The sequence below is a fragment of the Cricetulus griseus genome, chromosome 2 (genome assembly GCF_003668045.3).
Source record: "Cricetulus griseus strain 17A/GY chromosome 2, alternate assembly CriGri-PICRH-1.0, whole genome shotgun sequence".
NCBI classification, from domain to species: domain Eukaryota; kingdom Metazoa; phylum Chordata; class Mammalia; order Rodentia; family Cricetidae; genus Cricetulus; species Cricetulus griseus.
The window spans coordinates 327,002,864-327,028,617 of record NC_048595.1 but is presented as its reverse complement, the minus strand read 5'-3'; the positions used below and the strand labels follow the sequence as shown (position 1 = coordinate 327,028,617).

General features: G+C 35.2%; 1 protein-coding gene across 1 annotated transcript in view; it reads right to left on the bottom strand.

Moving 5' to 3' along the window:
- Window positions 1–25,754, bottom strand: part of Pde4d (phosphodiesterase 4D) — a 1,264,694-nt gene that overhangs the window by 902,512 nt on the left and 336,428 nt on the right. The window contains exon 4 of the mRNA XM_027401493.2: window positions 1,347–1,576. Within this exon, the coding sequence (XP_027257294.1) occupies window positions 1,347–1,576 (230 nt within the window). The remainder of the gene's footprint in view (window positions 1–1,346; window positions 1,577–25,754) is intronic.

Here is a 25,754-nt window from a genome sequence, read left to right as displayed (position 1 = left end):
TCATTAAAACTGAATGCTACAATAAATCATAACAATAAGTATAATTAATGTTTTCTGCGAGTTCTCCAAGATCACCTAAGGATGATCTTGGGAATGCCTGGTATCTCGGTGTCTGAATCCCTCCCTCTTTCGCCAATGAACACCAGTGATGCTGATTCCAGTGAAGTTCAAGGGTATAATACTCTTTCAAAGAATCTTCAGGTCAGGTGGACATACTCATTTCTCACCTGTCAAAGTATGAAACTGCTCAATAATCATATGATGTTTTCCTTATACATATTTGACCAAGAAAACAATCAGTAACATATATTTCCATTTTCTTAAATTGATTATTTTCTTATTTAGCAGTAATTGTTTTATTTTCTCTTTTAAATAGTGTAAGACTTGTGGACTAGTAACTCATAATTTTTAGAGATAAATTCATTAATTTTTGGAGTTGAGTTACAGGGCAAGTTTCTTTTGATCACAACTTCTTGTAAATCTGAAAATTAGCTTCCCTAGGAACTCCCTTCACCCTTCGGAGAATGAACACCAGTCCTTTATGTATTGTAAGTCGATTTTTCTGGCATCTCTTAGGAAATACTTGGGTGTCTGTGTACATATGGGCTTCATTCTTGTTCCTTTCCACCCAAACTTGTTTAAGATGCAGTTGGCCTGATGAGGAAGCAGTAGATGTGCCCTCTGTCCCCATCTCACTCTTTTTTAAGGGGCCAATGTTGCTATGGAAGCATTAAATATACCCTGCTCAGCAGAACACCAAAAATATGAGACTAACCCTGCTAAGTAGGAAGCCATTGGAGGAGACAGACTTTGGTTGTCTCCCTTCTAACTATCGAGGCTGAATGAAAGTGCTTTATTAATATAAGTACTAATAACTACTAAAATAGCATTCAGGTAAGCAATACCTCAGAATGTCAGAGGCCAAATTACTAGGCTCATGAATATAATTGCATATCTTCTTTTATTCTAATTACAGTGTAGTATAGTCCTGATTCCAGCTTCATTTTGCCTCAATGAATTGGCGCCTACTGTTTCTGCATGTGTCTGCTTCCATGATAACGAATTCATTTGTTAAGAACTTTAAAAACCACTTTTGTCCAGTTAAGATTTACGGGTACAATTTCCATTTCAATACCTTCCTGTGAAACATTACTGCTAAAGTGTCTCATCCTTCGGAGATGAATGTTACCCAAAGAAACCTTTTCACTGTTTTTCTTCTTTTGTTCTTGCTTCAAAAACTCATTGTCCTCAAATCAAACAATGATCCAAAAACAAACTCCAAAAGATCACATGTAACAATCACCATCAAAACTGTGTAATGTGAAAATGTCACCAAAGGCACTCACCCACTTGAGTCTGCAGACGTGATAGCAATCAGAGGCAGGATTTTCAGGGGGAGGCTGGTTGGCCGAGGAATGTTCTCTGATTCGCTTCTCAAGTCAGCTTGTTCCAACTGTCTGAAGGCAAGAGGAGGGAGCTGGATACTGCGGGATGAAAGTCTCCGTACCAGATAGGGCTCCATCCCACGAAAGGGGTCCTCTTCTTCATTACTGGAATGCAAAGTTTCCTCAGAGGCCTAAGGCAAAGTTCAAGAAAGTTGACGGAATTAATAAAAGACCAAGTATATGTCATTATTCGGTGGCTTTATATGTCATAGGGAAAAATAAGTGCAGCTATACATGAGCAGGATAATATCTACTGAGAAGCTGAGATGTAGGTTTGTTTTTAAATAATGGATTTGCTGATCATTGTTTTTATTTAGGTTTGGCGGTAACAATTGGTATTCTCAACATACTTAGAATTTACTAACTTTGTGTGTGACTATAAAATCAAACATGAACCAAATATTCTGCCTTCCATAGAATGAATCACAACAATTTTATCTGAGTACATGTTAATACACACATGTAATGAGATTTGTGTGTAAGTACATTTTCTCCTACAAAAGTGCTTATGAACAAGAAGGTAAACTTTCCCTTATTCTTTTTTCTTTAATTTTTAATTTATTATATTTTTCTAATCTTAATCACCATATTTTCTTTTCTCAGTTTTTCTATCTTTAGAATATTTAAAACGTTTCTTCTCCCAAATTATTGTTTAATCATTTTCCCTCTTTTTTGCCTTGTTTCTCCTCCCTCTCCCAGTTCTGGGATCAAACGAAGGTAAATGCTTTGCCATTCTGTCCCCATCCCTTTAAAAATGTTTTATTTTGAGATGGAGTCTCTTTAACTTTCTTAGGACAGCCTCACATTCAGCTGAGGATATAGATCAGTTGGTGAAATACTAAACTTAGCATTTATAAAGATTCAATTCCACTCATCGTGGCTCAAGCAAAATTTCAGAACTGAAAAAGTAGAGGCAGGTTGGTCAGAAGTTCAAAGTCATCCTCAACAACTTATCAAGCTTGAAGCCAGCCTAGACTATGAGACGCCCGCCCAACCCTGTCTCAAACAAACAAACAAACAGATAAAAAAAATCAGTAATCAGTGTGTGTGTGTGTGTGTGTGTGTGTGTGTGTGTGTGTGTGTGTGTATGTCCAGATAGTGTGGAACATGTCACTGATTCCAGCTACTACAGGAACTCTGACAGGATGAGCTTAAGTACATACAAACCAGTTGACTACTGTTGAATGTGTGTATGTATCAATCTCAAGGTCTTTGTGCTTTGCACACATGAGGGCCTGAGTTTGAATCTCTAGCACTCACATAAAAAAAATTTAAGCAGAGCTGGAATCCAATTGTTGGGGTAATGGGGTGTGAGGGGTGGAAACCAACAGATTCTAAGATCTCAGATGCCAGACTAGATGAATTGGCGAGCTTATGCCCTGTCTCAAGGCAATATAGGAAAGAGTGAGAGGAAAACCTCTGACATCCTGCTTTTGCTTCCACATGCTTGTGTACAGGTAGGTACAGCAGGATATTGACAAGTGTGAACCATGTCCACATATACAACATATACACATATAAACTACAAACAAACTAACAATCATCAAAGAAAACAACAGCAACAATGAACCAATCACTTTTAAGTAACCAAGAAAGGATCAACAGTCCTGTCAAAGCTCTCTTCATCTGACATGGGCTGTGACTCACACTGTGGGAATAACCATGGAGGGTTACACTGCTGTCTTCACTACTGTGGCCACTAAAAAATAAATCAACAGTGAACAATACCAGATACCCCAAAAGACACATGATCAGGAGAAAGCCACTTACTTTGAAGAGTGTTACATTAAATTTCAAGGGCTGTCCATCTTAACAGACATGCAAATCTCAACACAGAACACAATAAGTATGAAAATGACAAACAAACAAAACCAAATTCATTGTCTCTAGGAAACAGATGCCAAAGACATTAAGGTGGAAGAAATATCAGAAACAAACTCAAAAGTGATTTTTAAGAATAGTGTGTTGGCAAACCTTGTTTATTTATGTGGATTTTTTCCTTTTACTGAAAATAGATTTTTTTCCTCATATAATATATCTTTCTCCCCCTCTATTCCTCTCAGCTCTTCCTCACCTCCCCTCCCATCCAGAAGCACCTCCAATAAAAATATAAAACTGGAAGTCATAATATATACACAAAGAACCCATAAGGTAATAAAAGAGAATAACAGCATATAATTAGTATAATTAGTATAATATATATACATATATATATTATAAGAAAATAAAAAGATAAATTTCTTTTTTAAAGAAACAAAAGAAAAAGTTCTGACAGGATGTTATGAGACAAGAAACCTCCAAAAATGCCTTTGAGTTAGTTTTCTCTTGGCCATCTATTGCTGGGTATGCAGCCTATTCTTTTAAGAGTAGTTGTTTCCCTAGTGAGACGCCCTTGGAGAAAATAAAATCTTCATTTGCAAGTGTTATCAATTGGAGATAACTTCTGGGTTAGGGATAGGGGCATGTGTCCACTTCTCCTTTCAGCTCTAGGACTCCACCTGGTGAAGACCTGGGCAGGACCTGTGCTTGCTACCTCAGTATCTGTGTGTCCCTATGTGCATCAATCCTGTTGATTTAGAAGCCCCTGTTTCCTTGGTGTCCTCCATTCCCTCTGGCTCCTACACTCTTTTCTCCTCCTCTTCTGTAGGGTTCCCTGAGCTCTGAAGGGAGGGATTTGATGGAGACATCCCTTGTAATGCTGAGTATTCCAAGGTCCCTCATTCTCTGCATATGGTCTAGTATGTTCCTATCTGCTTCAAGGGGAGGTTTCTCTGATGATAGCTGAGCAAGACTTTGAACTCTGATTACAGCAGAATGTCATTAGGAGTCATTTATTGCTACTTTTTTTTAAAAAAAGAAAATTAATATTTGGTTTTACCCTGGGTCTCTGGAGTAACTAGTCTCAGATTCTTGGTCTTGGTTATCCAAGCACTGTTGGATGTGGATTCCATCTTGCAGAGTGGGCTTTAATGCAAGTTAGATATTCGTTGGTTTCTTTCAAGCTTTGCACTAGCATATCTTGCAGGCAGGACACCATTGTAGATTGATGAGGATTGTATTGAATATGTAGATTGTTTTTGGTAGGATGACCAGTTTTACTATATTAATTCTACAGATCCATGAACATGGTAGCCCTTTCCATCTTTTGGTATATTCTTCAATTGCTTTCTTCAATGTCTTAGAATTTTTACTATACTAGTCTTTCACTTACTTGGTTAGAGATACCACAAGGTATTTTATATTATTTTTGGCTATTGTGAAAGGTGTTGCTTTCTTGATTTCTTTCTCAGTCCTTTTGTCATTTATGTATAGGAGGGCTAATTCTACAAAAGCAAAGGAGAATGACACTGAACTTCTGATCCTTCCATCACCACCACCTGAGTGCTGAGATAATAGTATGTGGCACCATGGCAAGTTCATGACTCTTATTTTTTTATTTCTTAGGTAGGAGTAGATCTATAACACACATTCTCAGGTTTCTTGCCAAGTGATAAAATAAGATTCTGTGAGGAGGAATTTTAAAGGGATAAAAGAAAATCTGAGTGCCTGATAGAATTTAGACTACACTCAAAATCTTGCAAAATGTCCTATACTATCTACACACAAAGGGAAAACAGATCTACCATAAAATAGAAAATTAAATATTTTGTTTATCATTGATAGAAAATATACAGAGTGAGCAATAATTATTTCTAAGTAGTTGAAAAGTCTGCTTTAGTAATATTTACATCTAAGACAAAAAATATTTACATAAAGACAGAGAATGTTGCAACATGCTTCATCAGATAGTTGAGCTTTTGAATGCTTGCATTCCCACTTCATTACTTGTGTTCTTTGAGAGCAGTTGAACCTTGCTCTTAGGAATCAGCTGATTAAAAAAAATAATACCAATATTTGCCTATAAGAATCAAATGATACCACATAGGTGGGAATATTTAGAGCTGACTGCCTGAGTGTAGTAAGTAGTCATGAATGGTGATTTCCTTAGTTTTGAGTGCTATAAGAGAAAAAAACTCATCTAGGGAATTAAGTATCTTTCCAAAACATTAGCATGTTTGTTGTAAATTCAGACCAGAGCAACTTTTGAACATCTTCAACAAGTTTCAAATCTTTGTTTTGCTCTTTATCATCTTTGAGCATTTAACTGATTTTTAAATCAAAAACTTGAGATTATTGCCTCTGAAAGAGAGATGATAATATTTAGCTCTCAAGATTATTGTCTGTCCCAAGTTTGAAACATGGAAGGCACTAACACCTGGAGAACTTTGTGCTCAACACAATGGCAGCTATCATCATTAGAATCCAAGCAAATCCCCTATATTATTTTCATAGCAATATGTTAACTTTGATGATTATTTCCCTTGTTGATTTCCAAATAAAAAAATTATCTTCTTTCTGAAATCTATCTTGAAAAGTGGGAAGGATGTTCAATTTTGGGTTCTAGCCCAAATTGCACTAATTTTAGTGACAAATGGAATAATAGAATGACCTCGGAAAGTAAATTAGAAGCTAGAACTAAAAATGTTTATTCGTTCAGAATCCTACATCTGCAGATCTAGATTCTGAGAGTCTGTTCTTTGACACATAGACTTTCATCATAAAATAATGTCAACAACATTAATGACTAATATCTATTCATAAAACAATATCAACAACATTAGTGACTAATATTTATTGAGTGTTTATGAAGTGGTGCTATGTTTTGAAGATTGCCGTCTTTAATTTACACTAAAATCCTGAGACATCCCTCTTACTTTTCTCACTTTATACATGAAGAAATAGATATCTATAAATTATCACAAACTGTCCAAATAGCCCCATGACAAGGTAAACCCTAAGCAGCCTTGCTTTTCTTGGATATTTTAGGACACAGATTTCATATGCATGGAAACACCACATAGCTGATCATGCTAAAAGTCCGAATTACCCAATAGCTCTTTTATTTATTTAAATATAAGACTAAAAGCCATATGTAACACTACCTTAATAGGCACAGTTGCCAGTACAGTGTACACTGCTCAAAAAGAACACCAAATGACCACAGACTCATAAACTTCACACTCATTTTAAAAAGTGACTAGAATTGAGCTCAGAACAGCCCTACATAAACAACCAAAATTAATGATAGCCTGTGGTTAAATCAGGAGATAGAGAGACTCTAAGTCCTACTGAGCCACTAAAGACACAAGGGGTCTAAGAAGCCAGTGAATGTTTCTGGGTTCTTGTCTTAGGCATAAAACAAGAGCGTGCACAAAGTAAACCTTAAGACAACTTATGGGTTCATAATATTGTGACTTTACAGTGACACATGAAAGTCAATGTTTAATGAAATAAAAAATACAAGATTAGGGAATGTGGTGGAATAGGGGAAACACACATGTAACACTGTTAGCATTCACATACAAGTGAGTCCTAGGTATTGGCTAATGTCATCATAAGACAAAGCTTCGAACTTGACAAACACTCTAAGATAAGTCACAATTTAGTAAATTAAACCTATAGATACCTTTGCTCAGAATGAGCACAGGAAAAAGAGTTAAGAATGAGACTAACAGATCTTTTATCACACTGACTATCACTGACTGAAGTTAACATTATTTTATTGAGTGCTTTGCTGCCCACTCTGGGCTGTGGCATTGCAGTAAGAACATTGCTTCAAATAACCTAAGCAATTTGGTGAGATGACAGTGCTTGAGAAATCCTCTTTTCAGTGAAACAGCCTCAGCATGTATTAACTTCTAAGAGGATGATATTTATTAAAACTAAACTTCATGTTTATGCCCATTTTACATCAGTTCAAACCCATCCCTGATGTATTTTACATGTATACTAAAAATAAAGCAGTTGATAATTGGTGTCAACATCGTATTTCCCACTTGACAATATAGACATGAGTCTTTTCATACTATAGAACAACGTGCAATGAACAAGTTTTTCAAGTAGAAGGTAGAAGGCCAACTGTTCCTATTTTGGAAAGAAATAGAAATCTAACTACCAGAGCCATATGAATCTCATTTCAAAATAAGAAAAAAAAAGACATTTTGTTAGGAGTAGGAAGATACTATTTCCAATGTTTTAAGCCATCATTTTTTCCAGACATAGCATAGCTAAACCCCTGTGTTAGGATCATAGAGGGTTTGTGCAAACACACAGAACCTGTTCCAGATCTGTGCAATCACAATCTTCATGACTAGAGCCTATGAGTAAAAATAATAACCAAGATTCATATGTGTACTAATATTTGAGGAATAGCACTTTTTACAGTTTAGAATAGTCTGATAGGGACATTTGACACAGATCCAGCTACAAAGACATTTATTACAACTCATTCATAATAATGAATAACTGAATGCAATGTAATTGCCTTGCTGAAGAGTAGGCTTCAAAAATTTGGGTATATCAGATGATGAAATACTACTATGAGGTTGTTAAAAATACTGCAGAGGAATTTGTGAATTATGATGATTGCAAAATGTTGAATGAGAAGAAGGGAGCAATCTTCATTTTTGTAAAAAGTACATCAAAAACTTAAAATGTCGTATTTTCATTGAAACTTCTGAAAGGTTATATCTGAACTCCTTGGGTGTAATTATTGGTAGTGATCTTTTTTAACCTTTCTTAATTACTAGTTTCTATAAACTCCATAATAAAAATATTACTTTTAAGTTATAAATCACAGTGGAAGTCAAAATAATAAAGTGGAACATTCACTTTTTCAAAATATTTATTTTTGAAATAATATACTTACATCATTTCCCCCTTCCCTTTCCTTCAAAGCTTCTCACAAACCCATTCCCTGCTCTCTTTCAAAATTTTTGCCTCTCTGTTTTTCATTTATTGTTATTACACACACACACACACACACACACACACACACACACACACACACACACACACACAACACACACTCCTAAATACATGAGTACAACCTCTTAAGTTTTCATAATGTTACTGGTGTGTGTGTTTCAGGACTGACCATTTGGTATTGGATAACCAGTAGGTATGCTATTCCCTGGGGAAGACTATTTCTCCGACTCTCGGCCTTCCTTAGCTGCCTGTAGTTCTTTGTGCAAGGTTGAGACCTCCTGGACTTTTCCCTGTGCACATTAGCATGACCATTGCCGTCTTTGTTCAGTTGATGTTTAGGCAGTTATGTTGGCCAGACAACATTCACTTTTAATGGTACTTAGAAATACCTCTTATTCAGCTTCTTGATATTTACAATAAAAATAAAGGAAACATGGAAGCAGTTGAATGAATTTAATGTGAATCCATTAGATGATAATAAAAATTCTCCATGGTAATTAACTAGCTTCCATGGAATAGTTGGCACACAAATAATTTTAATGTATTGCTGTTCACTGTGAGAATAAACATGTTTCCAAAAGTTATATGTGAAACAATTCTGTAATAATTGCTACTTACAGTGGGTTAGCATTAGATATATTATTACTCATTATTATTTCCATATTTGTATGCTTCCATTTTCAATTTGTTGTCCTTTTGCCTTTAAAAGTAGATAGCAACCATTTGCCTTTAGCAAAAATACACACATGGGTATAATATATATGCATGTGCATAAAAGTGATATATATTTCTAGCTGCTGATTAATAGTTTTGAATATTTATTTTATATGGTTATACAAAAATGAAATTTTTCTATTGAAAATCCTCATTAATATATTGTGAGTTTCATAAGAAGTGTCCCATCCATCCAAAAAAAACTCATGTAATGAAAACATGGTTTCCAACTGGTAGCACTGGTGAAGCCATTAGAATTGATTCCTTACTTTGTAAATGGATTAATCTGTTGATAAGTCATACTGAATTGACTGTTAGGAGCTAAGGCCGGTGGGGAGGAAGTGGGTCCCTGGGGGTAGTGTTTCTTTGAAAGTGTATTTTTGTCTCTCATCCCTTTATACTGCTTTTTGTTTCCCTGGATGTCATGCATTTAAAAACAACCTTCACCACACACTATTTCCATTGTCATACACTGCTTCACTGAAAGCCAGTAGCCATGGCATAAGCTAATCATGACCAAACCTTTGAAATCATGAGCTGCATTAATCTTTCCTTGCTAAAGATGTTTTACTGAGCATTTTTAACAGGAAAGAAAACTAAACACACCACACACACATACACACACACACACACACACACACACACACACACACACACAACCTATCAATTAGTATTGTATGAATGTTTCCTTTTTCTTTCAGTCTGTGTGCTGACTAACTTTTTGTCAACTTGAGTTTTATAGGCAATTTGGATTTTAAAGGAGGCTGTATATTTTTTAAGAGATAACTTTTAAGGTATTTGAGTTCATAAGGCTGTGTGACTCTTTAAGTTTGTAAAATGTTTTATATTATAATATCTTTATTAATGTGTGATCTTGAGGATGAACAAGAAAGGACAAGCTGTGTATTAACAGTATGTATCATGAGCCAAGCTGACACAGGTTCAGTTGTTCTGGCTACTTTTATGTGAACATGATATGATTCAAGCTAGAGTCATCTGAGAGAAGGGAGCCTCTTTACAAACATACAGGTAGCCCACATTATACACTTCCTTGAAGGTATGTGTAGACAAGTCAAAGAATATTACATTGCATACCAAGCATTTGTAGCTGATGAGATATGTGACACTTTCACACATGGCACATAAAACTTTTTGCACAATGCCCCTTTTCTTTCACTCTGTCATGTTGCCATCCATCTCCACATTTTGAAGATGGCAGAACCATGAAATGAAAGAAACTGTTTACAGAAAATTATTGTTTACAGAAAAAAATAAATTGACATTAATAAATATTTAATTTTGTTTACATGGGCCACAAATAATCATCTGTTAGAATAAGTTATTAAAATTTGGGGTTTAGTATTACAGAAAGTGCTGTTATATGGATATACATACATATATATTTATTCATCTTATTTAAAGTATGATACTTGGTTTATTCTTTAAATAAGTTGTTATTGAACACATAGATAAGAACCTGCTGGATATGAGAATATAGAGCCAAGCTAGGTAGTGCCTTTCTTTAAGTGCTTCTTGTCCATCTGGGGAGAAAAATGATAAACTCATAATCACTATTGTATAATAAAAGCAATAATAGAAGACTTGGTGTGTTCTGGGTGTGTTCATGCAGGGATATGTGTGCTTACATGTGTGAAAACCAGTAGTCAATGTTTGGGGGCTTCCTTATTCCTTAATAGCTCATTACCTTATTTTCTAAACACAGTTTTTTTCTTAATGATCTGAAGCTTACCAGTTGGCCAGGATCCATCTGTATCTCTCACACCAAGTGCTGGGGATATAAATGTATACCAGCTCTATTTCCTTTGATAGTCTAGAAGCATGACCACATCAGAAAGGAAGGGAGCATACTAAAACAATCTTTTTATTCCTACCACACAGCTAGGGCCTGGAGAAAAAAAAACATGCTAACTAAACATTGTTGAAAGAGTTAATTAATCATGTGGACATATTGGTTCCAGTTTTGATATGTACAATGTGGGAAATTGAGTAACAGTATTTGACATTTCATAACTACTAATCAGTTAGGTATGAAGCATGAATATATAAACAAGAATATCTTTGAAAATTTCATCTATTCAGATTTCTTTAGTCTATTCTCATGTTGAACTTCTTTCCAAAAGACAACTGCCTCACAGCTGTATATTCAACCATGGTAGAAAATATTTTTAAAGAACTATCTATATTGAACATATATAGATGTTTTGCTTATCATTAATCCTTAATCTTTATTTATGCATTTAAATGATGTTAAATGTATTATGTGTTACAAAGAACAGATAGGCTTCAAAATATATGGGAGGCCATGCATGGCATGTAAGTATCTACTATGCCATTTGAAAGGTTATTATTTATTATTTCTTTTATTTTTTAGATATAATATAATCAAATAACTTACCTCTCCCCTTTCTTCCCATCCATACTCTCCCATACACTTGCCTTTTCTCTCTGTCAAATTCAAGGCTTCTGTTTTCATTAATTATAGTTCTTTGCATATATGTCCATATATGTAAATGCATATAGAGTTTTTCTAAATATAACCTGCAAAGTATGTATAATGCTACTTGTCTGTATGTTTTCAGGGAATGACCATTTGGTAAGAAATAACCAACTGGTGTGACCTTCCCTGTAGAAGACTATTTCTCCCACTTTCAGTTTTCCTTAATTGCCTGTAGGTCATATTTATGTGTGCCTGTAGTGGTCAAAAGCATTTCCTTGCCCTGAAGTAGTAGTTACAGGTGGTTGTATGACACCCAAGGTTCCAAGGTAGGTACTTGGACCTATTCTAGAGTCCTCTGGAAGAGCTGCAAGGACTCTTAACCAGAGAGTCGCCTCTCCAGTTTCCTACTAAGCCACTTTAAGTATGGGATTGAAACACCTACAGGTTTTGGTATCTATGAGGGGTCCTGAAATTAATCATTTGTGGATGTGAGATACATCTGTGAATGGAAGAATGATGACTATTCCTGCCCTAATTATAAAATAAGAATCAAAAGACTCCCACTGGAGCTTTGAGGAAGTTGGTGTGTTAAACCTATGGACAGGCCTTCAGAGGGACAGCTTAAGATAAGGGTGGGCTAATAATCACTTCCAATATGATATCCCTTTCCTCCTGTTAGACTCATTGGCTGCATACCAAGTTCTGCAAGAGTAAAATCTGCCTGAATTTCAATTTATAGAATAAACAAGATAATTTTGAAACTCAGATTAATTTCTTAAGGATTAAGATTCAATTTAACAAGTCACTATAACTGAACTGGAAAAAATCACACTTGGAATCTAAGTAAAACATGCCAAGAGTAGATTGCCTCGATCTATCAGCTATTCTTTTATGCCTCAAAAATATCCTTAATTATATTCCTAAGTAATAATTGAGAATCAGCAATAAGATTTACTCAGCCTCCTGCCAAATTTGTCTCTATCTGATTACTGATTGCATATGTTTTGTATTTAAACTAATATTACCCAATTAACTCCATAGAACACTGACAAGCCAAAGCCAGAGACATAAATATCTAAAGGCTTTTCCAATTGAAAAGGACATTGTGCTGAATTAGCATGATACATTTTCAAATGGATATTTGTATCCTGACCTAGAAAATGCACTTGTAGCATGGATCTTTGTAATCAAAGGAAATTTGCACCTAGGATTAATACAAAGAGAAAAGATAGCTCTCTAAAATCCACTGAGATCAACTCAGATATAGACTGATTTCATACTGATGAGGAGAGACAGAAACACTGTCATTTTCTAAGTCCTTTCACTCTCCTAAACTTCAAACCATTTTCTAAAAGGAAAACAAAATATTTCTCATTCAGTATTAATCTCATCAATAATAAAGCCTATCTGTAACTCTAGGATTCAGTTAACCTTCTGTAAATAGCATTGCTCTTTACTGTATGACACTGAAAAATGAAGTTGATTTTATTTTGTTAGAGAAGGGAGAATATTGGAGGAAAGACATGATTTTTCCAATTATTAACTGCACAATGGGCTTAGATTAAAAGAATCACACCTGTAGGAAAGTTGCTAACACTGCTTGTTGTACCTTTTCTTTTCTTTTTGAAAACATTTGGTCCTTAAAAGTCATGTCTTTCTAGAAACACCCAACCAGCTTATTCTTTTGGTATTTTTTGGCAGGGGAAAAAAATCTGTCTTGAGGAGTGAGGTATTAAAGCACAATCTTAACAGGAATATAAAGAATCTATTGTTTGTTTTTAAGTTTAGAACTACCAAAAATATTATTGTTAGAGTAAAATAACAAGACTAAAATCACTATCAAGGTAAGGAAATATTTATTATAATAAGCTAGGTTTATGAATCTAAAATAAAGTAACAAAAATTGAGCTATGAAAAAGAGAAGAGAAAGCAAAGAAAGTGCAATAATCATTGTCCACTCAGAGAGCCACAATGACACTTCTATAATGTTTTTCTTCATATAAAGTGTCTCAATGATAATTGTGGGTCAAGAAATACTTACTTTAAACCCATGGTCATGTTTACTAGAAACTTCAATGATAGCGACATAGGATATAATCAGTCCCTTCTTTAGCAAAAAGAAATTGCATTTGTTGTACTATACACCATGTGCAGAGTTTCTTGGTCCCCAGAAAGACTGCATGAAACACTAGTACTTGACTGTTTTTCAGATCTGGAAAATGAGGTACAGAGAGAGGTTATGCTGCTGAGAGTGACTCTGTGAGAGATAACACCTGGTTTTGTAACTGGGTTTACACATATCAAAGCACGTTGGTTTTAACTAAAACGAAACTCTATAACTTTTTTTTTTATTTTTTTAAACAGCTCCTGACCAATCTTGTAATCTTCTGTGAATAATAGAATTTAAAGACACAGGAATGTGACAGTAAGTATTCAGATGTTCCTCTGAGATGTGAGTTCTGATCTGACCAAGTTGTAGTTTTCTCTCTATGGCCTGGTACAAAAATTCTGCTCAGGGTCCATCCTGTAATGTATCATGGGCCAGTAAAATATTAGAAGGAATGATACTTATTCACAAACATGTTAATAAACCAGTACATAAACCTTAAGTGCACTCTTGTAGCATGCCAGATCCACAGACCAAAATCCTCAAAAAAAAAAAAAATACTCCAGTACATGGAGATGACCACTCACCAAACTTAAGTGGGAATGTTCCTGGAAATCCAGGTGCAGTTCAGCATACTCAAATCAGTAAGTGTGATACACTATACTGACAGAATTTATTGTTTTATTTTCTTATTGTCATGCCAAAACACCTGATAGAAACAATGTAAGAGAGGAAGATATATATTTTGACTCATGGTTGAATTTCAGTCTACAGAAAGGGAAAAGTATGGTGGGGTGACTCTAGTGATATGGTAGTATGTGACAGAGGACCTTACATGGTAGCTAGACCAAGAAACAGAGAGCTAAAACCCAAACAAGTGATGTTTATAACGTATGCATTGTATCCCTAGTGAGCAAACTCTACCACCTGGATTCCACTTCCCAAAGATTCCACAATCCCTTAAAACAGCATCGTTGACTAAAGATGAGATGTTCAAAAATGTGGATATTTAGGATACATTCCATATTCCATAGTAAGACGATAAGGAAAGAAATTATGTAATTTGTGATCATTTCAACAAATGTAGACAATCATGTAACAAATTTAACCATGCCTTTTGTCTTTAAGATTTTCATACATGCGTACAAAGAATGTGATCATATACAACCCCCACCAAATCCCTTCCAAATCTTCCTATTTCTTCTTTTAACATGTCCTTCTCCCTCCCAACTTAATGTCATGGGGGGAATCCACTAATTCCAGTCAGGGATGCTCATATGTGTATGGGTGAGGAGTAACCTACTAGCACTAAAGCATGGGGAACCTACTAATAGCCACATCTTCAAATAAGAACAATTCTGGCACATACCACTGTAATTATTTATTGTCTAGAGTTTCTCAGTATAGGGTGGAGCCTGGAGATCATCTACTGTATCTATGCCAGGATTTGTTTGGCTTAATCTTTTGTGGGTCTTGGATAGGTAACCACAACTACTGCTATTTCTCTAAATGGTCATGCTTTCAAATTGCTTTGTAAATATTTATATGTATATTCATAGATCTGAGTTGTTCTCAACCTTGGTCAGAGAAGTTTCTATTTGTAGAGGACTGTCAATGGAGAAATGAATAATTCTCCAATATGAATCAGAGACTGAGTGCTCAGGCAAATGTGATATTAACTTCTCCTCCAGAAAGGCTCAGGAAACATATTGCAAAGAGATGTGGAAAGTAAGAGCTGGAGGATGGGAAGGAGTGCTGAAATGAAGTCTTTTGGACATGACCAGACTATCACATTCATGAGCTTAGAGCAGCTGTAATTATTTAAACACCCTTTTATGATACTCAATATACTAAGATACAAGAAATACTTTTCAACATAACAGACATTAGTTTTGGAAAGCCTAAAGTTAAAACCATCCTCAATTATTAAAATTTGAAAGTCTTTTTAAATCTGAACAAAGTATGGATGCTCAGTCTCGCCATTTCCGATGAATTTCAGTAATGAGAGTCCTACCCAGAGCAATCAAGAAAAAGCAAAAAAGTATCCAAGCTGAAAAGAAGTTACATAGTCTGTTTGTAGGTGACATGATCTTACAAACTTAGCATTATATCATAACCATAAGATATAAACCCAAAGACACCATTGAACATTAATATTAATATATCTGACAAATTCAGTACATTACAGGTATAAAATTAACATGAACATTTGATTGAGAATGTATACACTTACAGCAATCATTGCCTTTGTAAAAATCCCACTTGTAATAACATCAAAAAGAATTAAAGCACTTAGGAATAAATGCAACCAAAGAAGTGAGACATATGCTAACTATAACAATTAAATTTATAAAACATTGATGAGAAAAATTAAAGATCCAAAAGTATGGAAGGATATCATAAGATCACGCATTAGAGCATTAATATTATCAAAATGTCTATAGTGTCCAGATTTAGCTACAGATTCAATAGAATTCTTACCAAATTCCAGGGGCATTTTCATAGAAATGGAATAAAATCTAAAAGTTTTAGAGAGAGCCACAAAATACTCTGAATAGTCCAAGCAATCATGAAAATGATCAGAGCTAGAGGTATCATATTCCTTACTTCAAACTAAATTGCAATGCTATAGTTATCAAATAGTGTAGCAGTTGTTTACACACACACACACACAAATATAGACTAACACAACAGATGAGGGAGCCCAGAAATAAGCCATTCATAAATAGTCAACTAATGTTGACAAATGTTCCAAAAATGCACTCTGATAGAAGGGGAGTCTCACCAATAATTTGTGATGGTAAAAACAGACCTCCACAAGACAAAGAATGAGATAGGAGCCTTATCCTACAACAAATACAAAATTTAGCTCATAAAACAATTAAATACTTAAAAACATAAAGTTCCAAAAAGAAAAAATATAGGGAGGAAAGATTCCATATTATTTCTGAAAGCAGAGAAAACTGAGAAAGCAAAAAATTGAGATAAGTTTACCAGCTTTTTAATAATAATGTAATTAAAAATCTGCCATTCAACGTACATTGAAATAGATATGAAGGAATATTATGCTGACTTCACTTGACTCCTACTGGAGGGAACTGCGGGTGGGGGGACACAGAAGAAGGAATTAGGACAGCTGAAGCCAGACAATGAATCTCTAGGGTCTATTGTACTTCTCACACTTTCATACTTGAGATTTGTGGACTTTTTATCACTTTAAAATTAAAGAGGGAGAAATAAAATGCTATGCAAGGACAGGTTTTTAGAAATTTACAAAAGCAAGCAGAAGTCACTTAAATGAAAGGGTTTGCAACACTGTTTTACAAAAGACTAAATTTAAAACTAGGAAGCATTGAAAAACTAATTAAAACAAACCTATAAATTGCTAAGCATTCCTCAGAGAGGGAAGCTGTGCATACACAGCACATTATCAAAATGATGTTAATGATGAAATAGGAGTCTGGGCCTACATGATTCCCTTTTTAAACACTAATTTCTTTGTTGTTGATTATCTTCTGAAAATGTTAGCTCACAGGTCTAATCCCACCAATAAGCACTCACTGACTTGTTCACAATGAAATACTTCTGTTCTTTTGGTACTAAAATTGGTTACTAAGAAGAATATGTTATCCCTGATAAAATTTAGCACAAAAATCAATTACCATATCTGTTTCAAACAAACTGAAAGACTCTAGGAAATTAATAAGTTGTTGTCTTTCATGGTTAGCATTCACTACTTAGGACTGTATTCTGAATATATCCATTCTAGCACTCAAACTCAAGGTTTTGAGGCTTTTTTTTGCTTCAAGGTTATAAGGAAGTTTTCTTTTTGTCCGCCTAATTTTTAGAACATTCAAAGAGTTAGAAAATCACAATAAAAGGTGCATACAATTTTTATAAGCACTTAAAAACTAAAGTTTTAGCTATATTTCTCTGCTTCATTTTGTTCTCTAAATTTTCTGAGTTATTCATAAGATGATCTTTCAAAATGTTGCTTTTCAGTTGCTACCTCAAACAATGAAATCAAAATCAGTTCCCAATGGTTTGATTTGTTGCCATGGGTTTCCTTGGAGGATAGAACAACAACCCACTCTACACCTCAAGGCAACAATAATTTTGTTATATTACAGATATCAAAGGATAAAATATTTTTTCTTGCCTAAATAATTATTTCTTAGTTGGCACAACATAGCTGAAAAAATTAAAAACCACAGAAAACATTATGAATAAAAGATATAACTAACCACCAGAAAATGTAGCTTAAGCAATTACCTAATCAGTTTTAAAACGTAGGAATCAATGTCTTATCCATACTAAAAAGACTTGACCAATGTATTTTATTTCTCATTGCTTAATCACATGAATGCACACACACACACACACACACACACACACACACACACACACACACACACTTAACTTTCATTTTGTTTTATTTATAATTTTATTTAATGCATTTTCATTCTATATCACTTGTCAAAAATCCATTTCGGTCTTGGAAGGGACTTTAACTCACAACTAATTCAATATTCACCGTATTCCATCACTTTCAACTCATGTAGTTAATAGGTTTTCACTATAGTTCTATAGAGCAAACCATAATTCATTCTGTAGCTGAGTATCTCCAATCATGAAATCTGAATATATTTAATGAACATCTATAATGCAGCTGTCACTGATTTAGGGTCTAAGTACAGCACCAAACAAAATGGACAAATATGGCTACTTCAAAATCTTGTACTCCACCAGATCCTGAAACACATTCACTACTTTCAACTAGATTTGCCTCAATAGGTATTTACTGAGTGTTACAGGCAAAACACAGAAATTTGCCAAGTCACCATGAAAAATCACTCTAATATATAATGTGATTGTACTATAGCCAACTGGCTTTATCTTTCTAGGCTCAACCACATGAGTTTCATGCTTTGTTCCATGAAATTCCTCTGAAAATGTTTGTTCCACTCTTGCCACTGCTAACCATGCATTCTCCAGTTCTATTTTTATAACTAATTGATTTATCCTATCCTTCCTCCCTCTCTCGTCCCCCCCCCCGTGTGTGTGTGTGTGTGTGTGTGTGTGTGAGAGAGAGAGAGAGAGAGAGAGAGAGAGAGAGAGAGAGAGAGAGAGAGGTATCTGTCTGTCTGAAGGATATATGTGCATGATGTGTGTGCAGCTGCTGGCAGAGGTCAGAAGAAGGCATCAGATCACATGGAACTAAAGTTACAGGAAGTGGTGAGCCTCCAGATGTGGATGTTGGGATCTGAACCTGGGTCTTCTGAAAGAGCTACAAGTGCTCTTAACTCCTGAGCAGTCTCACCTGCCCTGTTTCCCAGATCTTTCATTCATGGACAAAGCATTCAAATTCCTTCAGGTTCAAGGAATATGTAGTAAATTTGCAAAGTGTGCTGAAAGAAACAACAACACCAAAAAAAAAAAAAAAAACTGAGATGTGAGGTCTCCACAGTTGGTTTCCCCACAAAAATACTAGTTCAACCAAAGGCATCTGCTGCCAGACATAGCAGCACACACACCATTAATCCCAGCACTTAGGAGGCAGGGGCAGGCAGAGTTCGAAGGACAGACTGGTCTACAGAGTGTTCCAGGACAGCCAGGACTACACAGAGAAAACCTGTCCCCAAAGAAACAAAAAACAAATCAAAACAAAAAATACATCTACCAATCTTGAAAGTTTGCCACTAATAGATTTTGAAAACTATATAAATGGGCCATCTGAAGAATAGCTCAATAACACAAGCATGGTATTGCTGTCTTCTTCATGACATAGTTCAGACTGTCATGATGATTATAATTTGAGATGCACTGTACAACCTCAATGAAGTCTTCTTAAAATTTTAAAAATTATTTTAAGTTTTAGTATGATTTTTCTCATTAGTCATAATTGCCAGTAGTATTTTGTCTAGGGGTACATCCCCATGCAACTCCCCCCTTTACATGTTAACATGCATGTTGATATTTTCATTGTTCCTTCTTGTTTGTGCATCCATTTCTATGAAAGACTATTTCACAGTAAATATCCTGGTATTCTGGCTCTTTCAATCTTACCACACCTTCTTCTGTGGTGATTCCCTAACCATAGATCTAGAAGTTGTGATGTAGATGTATCTACCAGGGAAGTGGTCACCACAAGCCATCAATCTCTGCATTATGTCTCAGTTGGGGTTTTCTGTGATGGTCTTAATTTTCTGTAAAGAGAGGCTTTCTTGATGAAGGGTGGTAACTACACTTATCTGTGGGTATAAGGAGAAGATTTAGAATGTAGTAAGGAATTATGCTGGGATAGCAAAGTTGCAGTAGTATATTATTTCCTAAGGACCATTAGCACCTGGATGCTGGCTAGGTCTCCAGTACCAGACATGATTCTGCCTCTGTTAAGTGAGCCTTAATTCTAATTAGACAGCTACTGATTGCCGCCAACATGTGAGTGTCCTTACTGCACCTTTTTGTATATCTTGCCATGCTAGTAATTATGATGGTTCATAGGTGTTGTGGCTTCGTAGGACAATTTGATTGCTTCCTTTCCCCCAATAACTTGCATAGTATTCTCATGGAAGCTACACCAAAGGAAAGAGGAATTCAGGTCAGATCCAGGTCAAGTCACCTGAGTCCCTTGTCTTAAGTGTGTGCTGTCTTCAACAATAAGGGTATGCCCTCAACTCCATAGAGGCAACCAAGGGCTGTATCAATAATATATATTCTGTTGTGAATCACCTGAGCTACTTAGATTGCAATCAGAGTAATAGATGTGAAGAACTAAACACTTACGTAGTTCAGTTAATACCCTAAGGGTTCTAAAATTCCATTACTAAAACCCAAAGATGAATAGATATTTGGTACTGAGGCCTGATTTCATAATATTGCTTCACATTTATTTTGCAGTCACCTGTACTTCCAATTATTGTTAAAAATAGTCTTACCACTGCCCTGTCTGCTCTCCCAACATGAGTGGGTTCTTCTCACCTTGGTGTTTTGAAATTTTTTATTTTTACTTTTAAAGTTTTATACTATTATAGTTAAGCTTTCCCTCCAGGCTATCAAGTGTTATCTATACGTTCATTTTGTTATCAACTATATTAGCATTCCTCCAATCTTTGCATCATCTGTGAATTAGCTTCTCACATGATTAAAAATTCCTATGTAATTATTGGCAAATGTGGTGACTCAGATCAAATCCTTTAACAAATGATTATTGTGGAGCACCCATGAATACAACCACACACTCATGATCTTATATACTTACATCTTTAAAAGGCAGTCTCTGTTTCATATTTATGTATATGTGTTTGTATAAGTTTATATGTACCATATGAATGCATGAACCTATAGAAGCCAGGAGAACACATTAAGTCACCTGGAACTAGAGAACTGGGAGCCACCATGTGGGTGCTGGGAACTGAACCTAGGACCTTTGCAAGGTCAGTGTGTGCTTTTCACCACTTGCATCTTAGCCATATATCCAGCATAGAACATTTTATTAAGCACTTGCTGAAATTAGGACAAGTAGTGGGGCTTATCTGATGTGCTACTCCTTCAGGAAAAGAAAGACAATTTAACCTGCCATGCTTCAATACTAGCTATCTGATATATACCCAGATGGTTACCACTTGGCTTTCTAAGGGCTCATAATGTTTTATAAAGATTCATTTTAAACCTGCTTCTAGGAAATTTAATGAAACTAGAAGAGACTATATAATGAAACTACTTCTTAGACACAATAGAAGTATGAGAAGTTTTATGTAACATGTAGGCAATTAAAGACAATAGAAAGCTAGAAAAGGAAAATAATATTCTATGAAATAAATTAAGTCAACTTTTAAATTGCTGTGTCTATGGTTTCCTTTCTTCTAGTGAGTGTCTTTATTACAATTTAGACTGTTAATAATTATTTAATACTATGGTATAATGCAACTTTCCTTCATATCTTATTTGTAAGTAAAAGAGTTCATGGACAAAAGACTGCATCTAAGATTAAATTACTGACTTATCTATCTACTTGAGTTATTTATTAGACACCTGGTTTGATACTGAGTAGAACATTGAATGACTAGAATTCCTGTTTCCATAGGGTGTCGATATTGAGGTCAAATATCAAATACACAGTAGAAATAAGTGGACATTACAGACTACAAGACAGTGTCAACTATTTGGGATAAAAATAACAGAGGTATGTAGATACAAAATGTCAAAAGTAGAATAAGATCATGTTAGAAGACTTTAATTATTTGCTGCCTATATTAGAGAAGAGTCTGTCACCTGAGGCTTGCAAGCCTAAAGGGGTCAGAAGCCTCATCCCAGCATCACCATCCCAGCATCACAGTTCAGCATCACCAAACATAGGTGCAGAACTGCATTCATCTTCCTTATGATTGGTTACAATCATCTCACACTTTCATTTTTGGAAATTACATTGCATTGTTTTAGGACAAGCTGATTTTTTCTAGTGTTAATTGATTTTAATTCCTCAAACCATGATGACCAGAGCAAAAAATGTTAGTTTATGTGCGTACCTAGAATTTCAGAGGGACCAGGACAAGTTAAATTTTGGATGCTGGGTTCTGGACAGACTATCTGCACTGTGACCTCCATAGAGAAATAAAAATGAAGTCGAGAGAACAGAGTGTTTTTAGACAGACATCTATGAGAAGCCTTTCAAAGAGTACTAGAGAAAATAAGATTAATGTTCTAGTGCCCAAGGCTATAACACAAGAGAATTCACTTTCTTTGTCTTCCTAAAAATTGGTATTCCTTCGTCTTATCTCCAGTGTACTGTTACGTATCTCTTCAAAGACATGGGCAAGTTATTAGTTGTGGGTTCACAGAGAGATGAGAGCCAGCTAATATCTTCCAGTCAGGCAGTGGCTGTGACATCTTGGTGAACTGAGGCACACACAGGGCTTGCCAAGGACCAGACATAATGGAAAGCATGATATCCCATTACATATGTCTAAGGTGGAAATAAATTTATTGAGAACTGATAAATTAAGTACTAATACCAGTGTAACACAGTCGCTTCTGTTGTGACTAAGACATGATTTTTCCCAGGTTAAAATGCTTTCCAAATGAGGAAGGTCAAGTACAAACACACTGAGAAAACTGAGCAGTTCTCTGGAAAAGGCTGGAGTCCTGTGCATACCATCTACTTATATATTTTCATAATATATATTTTCACTTATTTCAGTGAGGCTATATATGCTGTGTTGGGAAAGTTGCATCACTTGGTACATTTTGTTTTTCCTCCTTAGCATTTATTACATAAATTACAGCTTTAGTAATCATATGTAAAATTATTTCTATGCCATTCAATTTATTTCAGACTCTAACGGGTGCGATTAAGAAATCTACCTCAATTTCACTTTGTGTGTGTGTGTGTGTGTGTGTGTGTGTGTGTGTGTGTGTGTGTGTGTGTGTGCCTGCACATGTGCTTAGGTGTTGTGGATGACCCCCTTGGGAGTGGATTCTCTCTTTCCATCATGGGTTTGGGGGGTTCAAACTCAAGTCATCCCGGTTTGAATGGTTAGTGTCTTTACCTAATGTGCCTGCCTCAGCAATTGTATATTATACTTTAACTGCAGTAACCATTTAAGGAGACATTGTGGATAAATTTTCAGTCTTAACTACTTACCTTTAGGAACAAAGAGAGAAGTAGGTTGGACCAGTGTTAGATTTAGTGTTAAATTCATGCTTCTAAATGTGTTCACTGTTATAGAAATTCTATTTGTTATTACAATAATAAACAGGCACCCAAATCACTAGTCTTAAACTGGCAGACATTAATTATGATTAAATATTAATAAATTATTTGAACTGGAAATACCAAACTATCAGAAAGTAACCAAACCCCAAAACTCATATTTTTGCATTTCTGAAACTTTATTTGCACAAAAACAGATTTGACATGACAAAAAAAATTGCCATATGGCAGCATCTACATACTTTTCTCATTTGGCATCATGTATTTGTAAAAATATGTTAAAATGGTAAGTTCTACTTAAATATTGTGATACAGATTGATTTTTTCTAAAACATAGTACAACTAACTAATGGGAAAATGAGGTTTTTTTCATTCTGAAAAATTTGGTTTATTCAGTTTTATAGACAGAGGCGCTTTGTCAATCATTCTTAATAGTCACTGCTGAGCCATCAGATTACTAATACTATGTACAATAATTTTAAATGAAAGCCATGTAGTAGCAACTCAGTTACATCAACAGCAGGCAGAAGTACATGCTACATGACACAGAGGCCATTATACGTGTGACAGCTGCTGCTGGCTGCATCACATCATTTTAAAGGAGACATTTATACAGTTTGCACTGTTTTCCAAGAGTGAACTTGCACGGGCACAGACTAATGAGGACAAGATTGTTACTCTGCTACCTGACCAGCCCCTGTTAGCTTCACTCAGGAAGACAGGTCTGCAGACACAGAAGGCTCCATTAGCTTCCCCAGCCATCTCAAAGCAGATGCATTTTTCATCGGGAATTCAAACCATACAAAAGGAGACAACAACTCCTAATAGGCCAGCACCAGAATGAGAGATGAATATAGTTCAACAAAGGGTTGCTCTGTTGCTGTACATGTCAACAAGGGACAGCACTTTTAAAATATCTGAATGTCATGAGAAGAAAAGCAAGTGCAACATTTAGCCTGTGGCAGCAGTTTGCTGACATCTAGGCTAAGACTGTATAAAGACAAATAATACTTTACAGAAACAAAAAGATCTGTTTCAAAGTGGACACATTCAGGAAAGGGGAAAGGACAAAGGGCAAAAACTCTAAACATTTTAGTAACAGCATTTCCTCCTGACTGTGTCTTAATGATGTGCCAAAGAGACTGTATCATACAAGATTTTATTAGGCAGTGTCTCTTTCATTCATCAGACAATGATATTGCCATCCCCTTTGATCTAGAGGACACATGTCAAGACCACTAGCAGATACCTAAAAATAGATAATATCAAATACTATAGAGGTGCAATTTTTTTCTGTGTGAATATCCCTACGATAAAATTTAATTTCTTAACTAGATACAATAGAGGGTAACAATAAAATCAACTAAATAGAACAAGTATAACAACATATGGTCATCAAAATTATTTAAAGCTTACAATATGCTTATTTCTATAATATTTTATTTAACATTTGTAGACCAGAACTTGCTGGTGCTGGATTGATGGCAATTTGCTATTTCAAACAAAGATAGCTAGTTTGCAAAGCTGGGGATAGTTACTTCAGGTCCTTCACAGGGAGAGTTTATGTGACTCCTGGCCTAGGACATGAAACAGCATCAGACCAGTGTGTAGAGAGCTAGTTTCCTAACTGATGACTCCTTTATCAAAAATACTAATTGCAGTATCAAAACAGATGGTTATACCGATCAACAACTTCCATTTCCTCAAATATAGGGTCTAAGAAGAAACTGGGTGATAGAGAAACAACTTCAATAGGTATAAAAATCTCATCTTACATTTTAGATACTATAGATCTTCAAGTTATTGATGCTTAGGGCCACCAACCAAGCCATGACCAAAGGAAGACAATAGAAATTTGATGAAGGGTAGAAACATCTGTGGGCTGATGATCCTGCAACATAGAGATCTACCAGAAAAATCATAGAAGTGAATTACACTGTACAGGAAGAAATAAAATTACAAACATACTCCTAGAAATATATGAGATGCATTTCTAATCATGATCTTTAAAGAAATGAACTGAATTTTTACTGGAACGATATGGTGAGCAAAGAAACTAGCTTCCCTAAAAAGATCTGTCTGAATGTCTGCATCTATTCCTTTCCTTCCTCATTGTCTTCTTCTTTTTAATCAGGAAATCATATTTTTTTTCTAAACATGGCTTTAAGTGAATCTATTTTAGTCTATTCAGAACATTTCAATGAAAAATGAAAGCACAGTGTGGCTTTAGAAGATAGCATTAGCTTTCAAACTAGAATAATAATCAGTGTGAGGAAAGATAAGATTCTCAGACAGATCCAAGAAAATTCTTACTTGTGCAACTGAAATGCAGACAGGGACATCAGTGATTCCAATTTCCCTCAAGGTAGAAGCATGCTCAAGAAGGTGACTAGCCTGACCTAAGGGTATAAGGAACCACAAATACCACAGACAGTTTACAAGCCAAGAAAATATATTTTATATATTTATATGTAAATATATTTATATTCTATAAATTTATTCATATTTATA